General features: G+C 34.5%; 1 protein-coding gene across 9 annotated transcripts in view; it reads left to right on the forward strand.

The window, feature by feature from the left end:
• The window catches only part of MIER1 (MIER1 transcriptional regulator), a 55,487-nt gene that overhangs the window by 19,802 nt on the left and 21,708 nt on the right, over nucleotides 1-13,977 (forward strand). For all 9 annotated transcript variants that reach the window (XM_028163076.2, XM_007164302.3, XM_057541940.1 and 6 more), the window contains 4 exons: nucleotides 7,306-7,464; nucleotides 8,123-8,255; nucleotides 9,938-10,002; nucleotides 13,338-13,410. In XM_028163076.2, coding sequence (XP_028018877.2) covers nucleotides 7,306-7,464; nucleotides 8,123-8,255; nucleotides 9,938-10,002; nucleotides 13,338-13,410 — 430 coding nt within the window. The remainder of the gene's footprint in view (nucleotides 1-7,305; nucleotides 7,465-8,122; nucleotides 8,256-9,937; nucleotides 10,003-13,337; nucleotides 13,411-13,977) is intronic.

Below are 13,977 nucleotides of genomic sequence, written 5' to 3' on the forward strand. Positions count from 1 at the left end.
AGATCTTGTCAGGTGATCCCATTTTGAATCATTTAGTGATTAAAACTGGCTTAATCCATAATACCTAAGCAATTCAATATTTTATTAAGCCAGACAACAGAATTGATCTTAGTGGTAATGGTGTAGAGCTGTTACAAAAGCTTTTCAAGGATGAGTTAAAAAGAACAGAAGGAATCTGGAGTCAGAGCTATTCTTTAGGAGAGGCTGGAAAGCCATTCAAAAAACTGGGATAATTTGCTTGGATGATTCAGAACCTAGGTGAACATCAGAGGAAACGATTGATTTAACAGTCAATCACAGTGGCTTCATATATTCATGAAGCGGAAATGCAATTATTTTCAATTATTTGCCTGTATTTCACAGAAACTTATCACTTTAGATATATTTTCTTTTTTCTGAATAACCCATCCATGGGATAAAAGGTAAAGGAAGAAAATCGTATATTTTCCATTTTTTCACATTCTGTGTTACTCAAGTAATTGAGTAATTACTCAAGAAGAGATAATCAAGTACAGGTCAAAATAGGTTATGAAGTGGAATGATTATTGTTTTATTTCAGAAAATGGGCTACTATATTTAATTAGTACAAAATTACTAATGGGCTTCACTAAAATTTTGGTCATGTTATGGTCTTTTCCTATTTTCTCCTTTATTCTACCTCCTTCCCCAGTCCCTTACAACCCCCCAAAATTTGCTTTCAAATCACCCTTTTTTAGGAAAAAGTAATTAAAATATACAAAGGGAGAGAAAGACAAGGGAACCAATCTTTTACATTCTTTTCAACCAGACAGTCTTAAACCTTCTCAGAGAATACTTATAACTTTTCCCAGAGTAATTAAGGCTTAGGTGTAAGTAGCACATAATCACCAGTGCTTTCATCTGTAGCCTAGAGCTGAGCTACAGGGCCAATGTATTGGATTTCCTATAGTTGTAAACTCTTCAGGTCCAAACCAAACTGGTTTTTGTTCTTATTAAAAAGGTGAGCAAGATTTTGTCATTGATTACTAATTTGCTTCTATAGAAGTGAAACATCATAGTTGTGTCAGGAATTGGTAAGGTAGTTTATGCCTGGCACTTTGGTTGCATGAAATGGACCTTTGATGTAATTGGGGCAAAATTTTGACAGTTGATTCATTCAGGAGTTATCAGTAACTGCAATAACCTGTAGTTTTAAGTTCATTCAATGTGAATTCTAAAATTTCAGTGTAAACTAGCTTTTATGTGTATTGTTATGTTTGTATGCATGAATCTTATCAATATAAAATATTTTAGGTAAGTTTAGCATTTGAATGTTTTAAGAGAATTAGATGTACAGGTTAGAATTTATTAGTGATCTTAGAAGTGTCAGAATCATTCCCATAGTAAACTTCGGTTTTCTGGGAATGGCAATATGCAGGTTTAACTCGTGTTTTTCAAATGCACTCTGAAAACCCATGGTCTCACTTTGAACAGTAGCAGTCTATTTGGGGGAAGAGGGATCAGGATCAGCTATATCTTTATGTATTTATATTTTTGAAAAATCACATTATAACAGTGTTAATAATTAACACTTTAAAGTGCTAGACACATTTCACCCAGTGACTCTCCAGAGCTAGAGAATAAAGATTAAAATGTGAGAGATTGAGGGTTTTTTTAAGTGTACACACCACATGAATTATACATATAAAAAAAAGAAACTCCAGCATGGGGATTATAAAGAAGAGTTCACTGCCTTCATCTCTTCATAGTTTATTTTGTAGTTAAGCCCCAGCCCCAAGAGGTTGGTTACCTTAGGAACCAGCACTCTTGTCCAATCTGGATGTGGTCTCTTAAGCCTTCCTGGCTGAAAATCAGTCTCTTTCCTTCTTTCCCCCAACTTAGTAAGTATTTACTGGTAAGTCACAATAGGTATAGAAAGAGTACTACGTCCATTCACCAAATGGCCCTTCAACGGCCAACACCTGGTACCACGTGCAGTCATTGGTAAATGACCGATCTGCTGGTGTGAGGGAGAGGAGCCCCCTCCTGTGCAGCTAGGAGACGGATACCGCTCCAACCTTACAATACTGCTGTTGGTGCGTAGTAACGTTACCCTATTGTTTTGAAGTTTAAGGACAGATTTAATTTCAGATATAATGTTTGTCTTTGAAAAAGTCTATATTCTTTCCACCTCCAGCTAGTCTCTGGTGAGCTTATAAAGACATGATTGTCCCTCTTTTTGTTACAGTGCTTAGACAACTTATTTTTTTAAAGCACAATATGTAGGTATAGTCCACATGGCTGATTTTTATTCATTTTGTACTATGTCCATTTTCCTTCTTATAGTCTATCAACTTCTTTCCTTACTTTCCCTTACTTCTTATAGTCTATCAACCCAGCACATCTTATTTCACTCTCCATCAGAATGATGTACACTTAACCTAGGATCAGGTTTTGAGGAAGGGAGTGTATATGCATATGTATGTAAGGGCACTGTAAAGCAGTGAGTCAGACTGTACTGCTTACTCAGTGTGTAACTTTGGACTAGTTACTTAACATTATTAAGCTTCAGTGTTATTACAAGGATGATATATGTAAAACATTAAGCACAGTGTCTGGTACATGATAATCACTCAATAAATCTTAATAGTTATTCATAAAATTCTCAAAGAAATCTGTAACACCCGAACGAACGGTGGAGAACCACTGTACTTGACTCATAATTTTCTTTCACTCTGCTCCTTCCATTTCTCAACCCTTGTATGAATGGGAACAAAACACTCTGACACTTTATTGTGATGTTTCAATTTGGGGAAAGCCCCTTAGTACCTGGTAGAACATAGACTTTGACAATATAAGCTAATGAGAAAGTCTCTGGAACAGGTGACTGATGGGCCCTAGTATAATGTACTGTCAGCCACATTTTATTCATCTTTTAGTCTTTTTTCAGAAGGAAATAGCAAAGAACATTTGCTTTACGGGATAGCATTACTTTTTTTTTTTTGAGTTTTTAAAAAATATTTATTTATTTAATTTATTTATTTTTGGCTGCATTGGGTCTTCATTGCTGTGCGCGGGCTTTCTCTAGTTGCGGCGAGTGGGGGCTACTCTTCGTTGTGGTTCACGGCCCTCTCATCACGGTGGCTTCTCTTGTTGTAGAGCACGGGCTCTAGGCGCACGGACTTTAGTAGTTGTAGCACACGGGCTCAGCGTGGGCTCTAGAACGCAGGCTCAGTAACTGTGGTGCACGGGCTTAGTTGCTCCGCGGCATGTGGGATCTTCCCAGATGAGGGCTTGAACCCATGTCGCCTGCATTGGCAGGCGGATTCTTAACCACTGCGCCGCCAGGGAAGCCCAGCGTTATTTTCTATATCAAATATTTGGGTACAAATAACAGGAATCCATCTTGAACTAGCTTAGGCAAAATGAAGATTTAGTTGTAAGGCTCGTGTTAATTTCATTAAGGGCAGGGGGATATCTAGACCTCACGGACTCAAGTGCCGCCAGAACATATTTTCTGTTTCTGCTTTTTTACATAGTGGTGTCCTTTTTCAGACCAATTTTCTTCATACGTTGTCAGTTTTCAGGCTCCTAGATTTATTGCTTGAGATATAGCCTATATTCTTTAGCTGCTATTGGTAAAGTTCTGTAAACAAATTATGGTCCAGCTTGGGTCATGTGCCCATTCCAAATGCATGGCCAGGGAATACAGTGATTCTAATTGGGTTAGATACTGTGAGGTCCAGGAGGTAAGCTTTCAATCAAAATACATGCTTGCAATGGAGGAAAGAACACTTCTGGAAAAAGATGCGTGTAGAAGTAGAAAGAAAGGATTGGGTAGCAGACAACAAGATACGATACTTGAATTTAAAACTGGAGATGCCTCAGCAAAGTTAATTTGAGGTGTTATTGTAGTTGTAGCCCAGTGTTTGCTGTAAGGGCATCACTTTATACCTTAGATCAAGTAAGATATTTTTCATACTATGTGGGTCATGATTGTTGCTTACTGACTTGTTGCTTACTAACTTGATATAGGGCAACAGAAATTAAAAGTCAATTCCAAAGAAAAGCATAATACCACTATATAGTCTTTGTTTTCAATATTAAGAATTTTCTTGATGGAATAGGCAAGGATATTTTGTTTACACATGATAAAACCCACCTAAAACCAACTTTGACTGAAAATAAACTTTTTAAAAGTTTGTTAGAACTTTTTTAGAACTTTATTGTTTTTATTATTTTTTCGGTGTCATACAAATATGTATCTGGGTCCAAGTAATGTCTGGAACCAGAGATTCAGTGTCACAAGGACCTCTTGATCATTCTTAACCCATGGTTAAATCCGTTGATCCCTTCTGCAGGGTCTCGAGTTTTTTCTGTACCACAACCACTAATTTGGTTTAGGTTCTGATTATACTCATATGAATAACAGTGGATTCCAACTTAGCAAACTAAATTTCTCCCTGCCTAAGTCCATCTTGAATATTTTGTCGTGTGCATAATTTTCCCTAAGCTGTTCCATAGAGTCAATCACTGTTCAGCAGCTACTCTCAAATGAATCAAAAGTAGAGTATAACAGATCCCTTTAGAAACTAAGTAAAACTAGAGAAAGTAGGTAAAAATACCAGCCCTAACTTTTTTTGGTTACTACAGATACCCTCTATTCTAATCAGGATAACCTGCTTATTCATTGTTTGTTTCTACACTTGCGCAGTTGTCATTTCCTCTGACTTCTCTCTCTGCCAGTTCTGTTACTGTTTTTCAGATTCAACCACTTCTCTTCCAAATGCACTATGATCAGCCGCTTCTGACTCTACTCTGTTCTCTGCTTAGTCAATCAATATTGGGGGTGTTGCTAAATTTTTCTTTGAGAAATGAATTTTTATAAAGCAAGTCACACTTTTCAGATATGTATCCAAGAGGGAAAAATCTTGACCTCACCATGGAAGTCAGATATTCCACTTACCTGAGAATGGTTAAAAAAAAAAAAATCTTTTCATGCAGTTGGTGTATCACTTACCCTTTTGACACATAACTTAGCTGTCTATCAGCTGTTAGTGATAAGCTTTATTAAAGATAATGATCGCACTTTATTACCTCCCACTGGAAAGGCTGATTTGCAGTTATCTTATCCTAGAACTGTGAGATAAGTGGTTCTCCAGGTGGTCTCATACCAGCAGCATCAATATCACCTGGTACTTTAAACATGCAGATACTCAGGCCCCACTTCAGCCTTACTAGATCAGAAACTTTGGGGTGGGGTTCAGCAGTCTATTTAAATAAGTTCTCAAGGTGATTCTCTTGCCCTTGAATAAGACAGACCAAAGGTAGAGAACTTGAAGACATTTATTTGATTGGTAATCATACTTCTTTTTTGTGATCTCTCAAAGTATCAGTTAACTCAGTTGTAAAACTTAGAGGTAGTAGTAGCATATTAAGGTAGTCTTAAAGATTAAATAAATATTATGAAACAAGCTGTTTATGAATTCTCAAGGTCCATGTAAATGTTAGTTGCAAACCTACGCTAAAGTGTTTTTCCTGGTTTGGCCCTTATTCATAATAGTGACTTCAGTGGCTTGGTCATAGAAGTGACTTCAGTTGTTAAACCTGCTTCTGATTTGTGGTGCAGAAGTTTATGGAAGTATGAGCTGGGATTAGGAGGTCTAGGTATTATAGTAAAGTCTCTGTCAGTGCATAATGTTTCTCTCTGCTTGGTTTTCTTACTTACATATATAAAGGTAGCACTGTCATCTGGTACTTTTAAAGATCAAATAAGGTAGTGTAATATTCTCACTCTGCTTTTGTTAAGAAAAGAGAATAAGATAGTGGAATCAGAGCACTTATCACAAATGCCTGGCATATAGAAGACACTTTATGGCAGCTATATGTTATGATTGTTTATATAACCCACCTTTTCTATATCTTTTTCTCATTTTATTTCTTTCTTGATTTTGAAGTTCTGTTTTCTTAAATCCTGACTCCTAATTCCCAAATTTCTGTCTCCTGTACCAGATGCTTGGTACTGGACCAGGTATCTGCAGGGACTAGATCCTTGAACACTTCAAGCACTGTCTGTGTTATTGCACTTTGAGAATCACAATACGAGATGTCAATTAAGTATGCCAGCTTGTCATTGATTTCTGTTTCAGAAACAGATTCACAGACTGATTTATAACTAGAATATCCATTTACAGTATGAAATAGAAGTGTTAAACAGTATTTTCCTCCTATTTCTATAAGAAAATTTTTTCAAATTATAATCATTAGTTGCTTTTTATACACGAATTCTGAGTGATGGGAGTTAACTGTATGATCTAAGTATTTAGTGTCACCAGGTTATATCGTCCAGTCTGATGTATTAATGCCCACTGTAACAGTGTATTTAACACACGGGCTAGACTTATTTCTATCCATGAATGAGGCTACAAGACTGCTGGAGAAATACAAAAGTCTTGTTTCATGATTATCCTTTTTCTAGGTTCTAAACTGACTGACTCAGTTAAATTTTTCTTCAGAGTGTGTATGTGTGCGTGTGTGTAAAATTTCCTTTTTATAATCAATTCTGTCATGTTTCCCTGATACTTTATAATGCTTGATTATTGATTAGAGTGAGTACCTTCTGCAGAAAGCTGATTTCATTTCATTACATACGGATATTTCTTCATTTCACCTTCAGGAGGGTATGTTTTTTGTGATGGTTGGGGAAGGTCCAGGTCCCTGGCTGAGGCAGCCTGGTATATGATAAGAGTACGGGCTTTTGTAATTAGACTTGAAATCTGGCTTCACTACTTGTAACTTGTGTGGTTTTTGGAGAAATTGCTTAATCTGCCAGCCTCAATTTCCTCATCTGTGAAATGGAGATAATACAAGTTTTGTAAGATGGATAGTAAGGATTCCATGAAAGGATTTTATACGCAATTATGCATAAACCTAGAAAAGAATATATAGCTAATGTAATCCAGTATCATTCATGTATGTCATTGCTGTTTTAATTTATTTGGGCTGGGCTATGAATTTCATCCCCCTTTCTGGGTTTGTTAACTTAGTTTACCGTCTATTTTCTGATTATTCTATTTCCCCACTCCCAAATTATGTACGGTACACTTACTAAGTGTGAGCATCCATACGTAGTGTTAACTGAACATTGGTGTACATTCACTGAAGAATGCAGAAAAGAATAGTAAAAGCCTAGGATTTTCTTAGGTTTCAGAATTATATTCAGTTTTACCTTTTATGATTTGAGAATTCTTCATAACAGTTCTAAGAGTATACTCAACAGATTTGTGAATTATAGGAATATGAAATATCACCTATTCAGAAATTAACTTTTTATTTTGTTCTATTTAGGAAGGCGACATGCCAATTCATGAACTTCTCAGCCTTTATGGTTATGATAGTACTATTCGACTACCTGAAGAAGATGAGGAGGAAGAGGAAGAAGAAGAAGGTGAAGACGATGAAGATGCTGATAATGATGATAACAGTGGCTGTAGTGGGGAAAATAAAGTAAGGTTATACACATATATTTTTATTCCTCTTGAAGTTAAAGTTTATTAATACATTCATTTTGACTGCTTATTTTTGTCATCTGTTTTTACTCTGACTTTAAAAGTAATACATTTAAATGTTAAAAGTTAATATATAGATATACGTAATACAAATCGGAAGTCCCCTGTAATCTACTCCAGAGAAGTAATAGTTTTCTCTGTGTCATTCCAGATTTCTTATCAATGCCTAGTCTAAATAAACTTGTAAGAACTTTTTAAAAAATGCTATTTTTTTTTAAGTAATAAAGGCTAATTGGCAGTTCTGTATTCACTTTTATTTTGTTTTGAAATAATTTTAGCTTTACAGAAGAGGCTCAAAGATAGTACAGAGTTTCTGTATATTCTTCACTCAGCTACCCCTAATGTTAGCATCTATGTAACCATGGTCTATTTATTAAAACTAAGAAATCAACAGTGGTACCATACTATTAATTAAACTATAGACAATTCAGATTTCACAAGATTTTCCACTGATGTTCTTTTTCCTGTTCCAGGATCCAGCCCAAGACACCATTTAGTATATTTATTTTAGCCTTCCAGTTGTATTTGGAATACTATGACCTTTCATCTGCAGCAATCTTCTTTTTATCTTAGAGATTTAATTTATTATTCCACAGGAAGAGAATATAAAAGATTCCTCAGGTCAAGAGGATGAAACTCAGTCTTCCAATGATGATCCATCACAATCTGTTGCTTCTCAAGATGCCCAGGAAATAATCCGTCCACGTCGATGTAAATATTTTGATACAAGTAAGTGTTATTAGTTACTATTTTTTGGATATGATTTTTACTGCTTAATATATGACCTCAAATTTTAGTGGTTTTTTTTCACTACTCTGTTTGAATTCATTGATTTTGAAATCTTGCTCATCAGTAATGGGATTTTGTTCTAGATTCTTAGTTTAGCAGTACTGGGGCCCTCTTGTCCATGAATATACTACAGTAATTACTGTGTCACTGTGATGCCCGATTCTGAGTGTGTTCCTTTTTTTCCCCTCTTGACTGTTCTTTAAATTTAGTTTGTTTCATGGTCATCTCTTTTATTTCTCCTAGTCTTTTCCTCAGTTTTCCATTTTCTGCTTTCTTTGCCTCTCAGCCTTGATATATTCATAAGCATTGCTTTCTCTAATCAGTGGCTCCCAAGTCCAAAAAGTGGTTGACTCTTGAGGTAGGAATATGTTACACAAAGAACTCTCCTAATTTTTCTACAGTTATGATCTAGTCAGAGATGACCAGTAGTCAAGACAACATTTAATATATGTATCTTGAATATTTGCATGTTTCATCTGCTCCATAATGTTTCATTCTAAGCAGGAATCCTTACTCTGGAAGTAAGATAAGAAAAAGTTAACCATTAGTGTTATTAGTTTAAATATGTGGTCTAAATTTCTGTACTTTAAAAAGGAAAATAGTTGAAGAACAATAACCTCTCATGAAATGTGGTAAAGTAATAACTGATTAAACATGGCTACTTCTTTGTATGAGTGACTTCTGTTACACAGTTTGTTTAGAAGTGAATGTAGGGCCGCTAATAATAATTTTATTGTGAACTTTGATCACAGATATGGTCCAACTGAAAAATATATCAATGCACAGAGAGATTAGTTACTGAGATAATTGTTTGGGGGAAATGGGGTATTTTTCCCTTAGTTAAACCAGGAGCAGATCCATTGCCAAAGTTTGCTTAAAAGTGGGATACTAAGTGACTGCCTCTTGAAATAATATTTCATAATTAAAATCTGGTATTTTACTTATGATGTATGCATTGAAGCTACACATATACTGCCTATCTTAGCTTTTCCATAGGAAGAATTAATTTCTGTATGCAGTGTTACCCTTTTGAATTTTGTGTGCCATTTTAGAGTTGAGAAGATGCTGACAGTCTCATGGTTTTCAGATTTCCCACCCCTTTATGTAAATACATTCTTAGTCCAAAATGTAAACAAATAGCAGCTTGCCTGCTCTGAATAAAACAGAAGTTGGGAAGACATACATACCCTCTCTTCATGCGCTCCCCCCAGAGTGGTGCTACAGAGTTGTCAGTGCTTTAAGGAGCACTGTTCAGAAACCACTGTTTTGCCCCAATTCTTATTTTATAAGGGAAGAAACTGAGATCATATAATTTATTCTGTCACCAAGCTGTTGGAAGGAGAATTAGGCTTAGAAACAGATTATCTTGACTCTGAATCAGATTTTTTCTTAAAATTTTTTGTAGGAAATCATTTTATGAAAATACAGTTGTCTAAGAAGATTGTCCTAGAAGGTTTATGAGTTTTGTTTTTTTTGTTTTAACTGACAGGGTATTATTTGATTAAAAATATCTTGACCTACCTCTGCAAATACCTTTTGGCATATTTAAATATTTGATGGTAGATATAAGAATGGATAGGATAAGCAATCATTTTATAGTACTATTGTCTTACTTATTCTAGATAGTGAAATAGAAGAAGAATCTGAAGAAGATGAAGATTATATACCATCAGAAGACTGGAAAAAGGTAGTTAGAGCCATATTTTCCCAAAACTTAGATAAATAAATATTTAAAAAGCCAAGTGTAATTATTCTTTTACTAAGTATAAATATTGATAAAATTGAAGTAAGTCTTTCTGTGACATATGAATGTTCAGACTTTCCCTTAATACATCCAGGTGAGAAAAATATTTACCTTTTTATAAATAAAATAATGGTATAGAAAAAATTGGACTTTGTTGAGCAAGCCAGTACTCAAAAAAGCAAGATTACCAAATTTCTGAACTACTACAAATTACACTTTTGTTAGCTACACTATAAAAAGTATCACATGTGATTTTTCTTTTTTTTTATACTTGAGAAAGCAGTTGTGGAGGCTTTGGTATTTGTTAAGTAAATTTTGTTTAATAAGTTAGATTACAAGTTTTTCTATCCCATATTAATGTCAATATTTACAACTCAGAGTATATTGTGTAAAGAGACAGATTTGGGCTTTGGTATAACTATCCATAATTAATTTCTAAAATGAGTCTAAAGATAATATATTGACGTAGTCTTTAAATATAAAATTGTATAACATTGTGTAGTTAATCACATGGTTAAATTGAAGAATTTTAAGCTGTTGCAAAGTAGTTGACTTATTAGGAAGATTTATCAAAATGTTATATAGCATTGATCAGGGCAAATCATTTATATAGAAGAGATGATGTCATTCTTGTTGAGATAGGTGACCAGATATTTCTCTTAAAATCTCCATTGAGGTTTTTTAGTGTTCTTTTTCATAGGTCTGATTTTTAATTTAGGGCATAAGCAGTCATTTATTTGGAAGCAGAATAGCCCAAAATATCAAATTGAGTGGCCTTTCTGCACTTTTTGAGTCATGATTGTTTACTTAGTTAGTTAATACTTTGGAGGCTTCCCTGTGTTTTGTTTGTTTAGTTTGTTTAAAGTTGTCTGGTTTGGGATGCCTGGGGCAAACTTAAAAAGAGCTAACCTCCTTGTGGATTAAAATAAGGGAAAATCTCTATATTTAGAGTTTCAGTTGGGAAGAATGAAGTATTCAAATGAACTTGGACTGCGCTACCCAAGGATTCTGGGCTTCAGCCAGAATTGATCTATTTATGGGTTTCCAAAGAGACGTTTAGAAGAGAGACACATTAGTGTGGGTTGGAGTGGTAAGGAAAGATTATCCCAGTGCCGGATGTGTTAATTAACTTGAGTGAGTAATGAATGAATGATGGGACTGAAGACAGAAAAAAGGATCACAGAAGTTACTATTTGTGTGACCTATTTGAGCAGGTGTTCTTCAATCCAGTTTTTTCTGATTCCTACATCATGCAGAAATTAAGATGAAAAAAAGCTAGAAACCTTGGGAGTCATCTTAAACTGTTATTTTCTACCACACGTTCAAGTTTATCTATCTTTTCTCCAATATAAATTGATTTTGTATCTGGAGTTTCCCAAGAGAGTATTTGACTAAGCCTTGAATTTTTTTTTTTTTTAAATGAAGCAATAAAAAAACTCAGGAGGGAGAACATGGGGGAGATGAAGCCTTTACTGCTAGGGAGTATTAGTCCCTTCCTCAGGAAAAATATGTAATAAAGTAGGCCACAGTAAATCCAGATTGTCTTATTTTAGTGAGATCTGTAAAAAAGTGTCAGGATTCAGAGATTCATCTTCTAAGGCTTGTAAGATGAAATTGAATTTTTATAGAAACTAGGGTAGAGGGGAAACAGCTTTGAAATCAAACCTGAGTTCAAATTATAGCTCAGAATTTACTAGTAGTGTGTTCCTGAGGAAATTAATTTTGTTGAGTTTCATCTCCTCAAATACAATATGGGAATGACAAATTCAGCCTTGTCTAAGTTGGTGAGGATTTAATGAAAATTTTGCATAAGATACCTGGTACATAATGCTCTTAAACGCTGTTTTCCTTCCCTTCCCTGCAGAATAAATTAGGTGAAAAGAAGTTATCTGAACTCAATAGGAAAAAGGAAGTGTCTTATCTTTATACCAGTCGAGAAGTTATCAACCCTGGCTTCATGTTAGAATCACTTAAAGAACTTTTAAATACTGATTACCATGGCTTTCATCCAGAGATTCTAGTTTAATTGGTCTGGAATGGATCCAGACATCTATATTTTAGAAGCACCCTAGCCAGGGTTGATAACTTGACTATTTATTCTCTGATAGGCATAGGTGAGTAAAGTTAAAAGAGCCACAAGAAGTGACAATAGGGTAATCTTTTTTATAGTGAAAGACATAAAGAAAATTCCTATATATGAGTAGAGAAAATGTGAATGTGGTATTTTTAGAAAACTAACTGGTTTTCCTGTACAGGTGCAGCAATAAATTTATTACACAGAACATGTCTTTGAAGTTGTACTAGATAAAATGAAATTCTAACTAAAGTGGGAAACAATAACAGGAGAGAGAAACTTTTCAAATCCCAAGAGTTATTTAAACTTACTAGACCATGATTTTGTACCTTTCCTGCATAAGTCTTCATTCTGAAAATGTAGTAACTGTATTATTAACATTTAGCCACAGACAAAAGAGGGCCCATGTAATTAATCTTGGTCCCTGTGTCTTGTAAAATCTCATCAGTGGTGATTTCTAATTGTCTTTCTGAACAGCCAGTTTCCCCTAATCTGTGTTTTGACTATATAGATTGATTACCAGATTTCCTAAAATAAGATTTAATTACATTTGGGGCAAGTTACAATTTCATCTTGTATTGTTTTAATGAAAGTTAGGCACTAATTACCTGTCCAGTGGGTTTGGAGTTTCATTCGTTTGGCCTCTACTGAGCTTTATACAAACCCTTTCGTTATTTCCTTTACCTGAAAGCTCTGGTTCTCAGACTTCAGTGTGTGTCAGAATCACCTAGACAGCTCGTTAAAACACTTACAATTGCCGAATCCCATCCTCATAGTTTCTGGTTCAGTAGGTCTGGTGTAAGACCTGAGTATTTGCATTTGGTGATGTGATGCTGCTGATTCAGAGCCGTGGCTTAGAGTGGGATGCTCTGAAAATACTTTAACTTGACTTTCTGCTTTTCAGAGTTATCTTATAATTGAATTATAAGAATTCATTTTTATTTCTTTTCCTCCATATTTTGAAGTAAAGTTTGTATCCATTTCACCCCATTATTATTACTAATATTTTCATCCAGTCATATCCAAGGTCTTATCTATCATTAATTCATGCATCCTCACAGTACTCCCCTGAGATGGTTAATTGGTTGTGACTGTGTTTTATGACAGAAACCAGAACAGTTAACCCAAGAAGGTAAATCTAGAAAGTGGATATAAAATCTGTGTTACTAGATCTTATTCATGTTTTATGTTATTTTTAAAATAGGAGATTATGGTGGGCTCCATGTTTCAAGCAGAGATTCCAGTTGGCATTTGTAGATACAAAGAAAATGAAAAAGGTGAGTTATTAGTAAATTTACTAATTTATAGCTGAATTCATGCTTTTGAATTGATGAACTGTTTTTATAATGGGATAAGAACATGACAGTTTGTTTGTTACCCCACTGATTTATGAAAGAAGACCTCTGCACCAGTATCTGTAAGAAATACGTTTTCTGTTTCTCCACTTCTGTCCATAGAAGTCTAGCCAAAAAAGAAAGAAAGAAAAGTGAATGCTTCTTTGGTATTAGATTATTAGATGACTTAAAACATTCCAACTTTTAATTTTTTTTCATATTTTAAGTACTCTGAAAAATATGCCCTTTTATAACCTTTATGATTTATATTTTAAAAGGTTATTTTGTTTCAGTGGAAGCTGTTGGACAGGTTTTAAAAAAAAGTAAACAGCTGATATAAAAAGTTAATTTGCTTCTGAAACTTTTAATATTACTAAAATTGAGTATTTTGATGTTTGTGTATTTAAAATACTTTGGAAAAACAACTTGTATACTTAAATTTTACATGGTTTTTTTCATTATTTTGTCTAAAAGTGCTAAGGTAAGCCACAAATAATAAATACTTAACAA

The sequence above is a fragment of the Balaenoptera acutorostrata genome, chromosome 1 (assembly GCF_949987535.1).
Source record: "Balaenoptera acutorostrata chromosome 1, mBalAcu1.1, whole genome shotgun sequence".
In the NCBI taxonomy this organism is placed as follows: Eukaryota; Metazoa; Chordata; class Mammalia; order Artiodactyla; family Balaenopteridae; genus Balaenoptera; species Balaenoptera acutorostrata.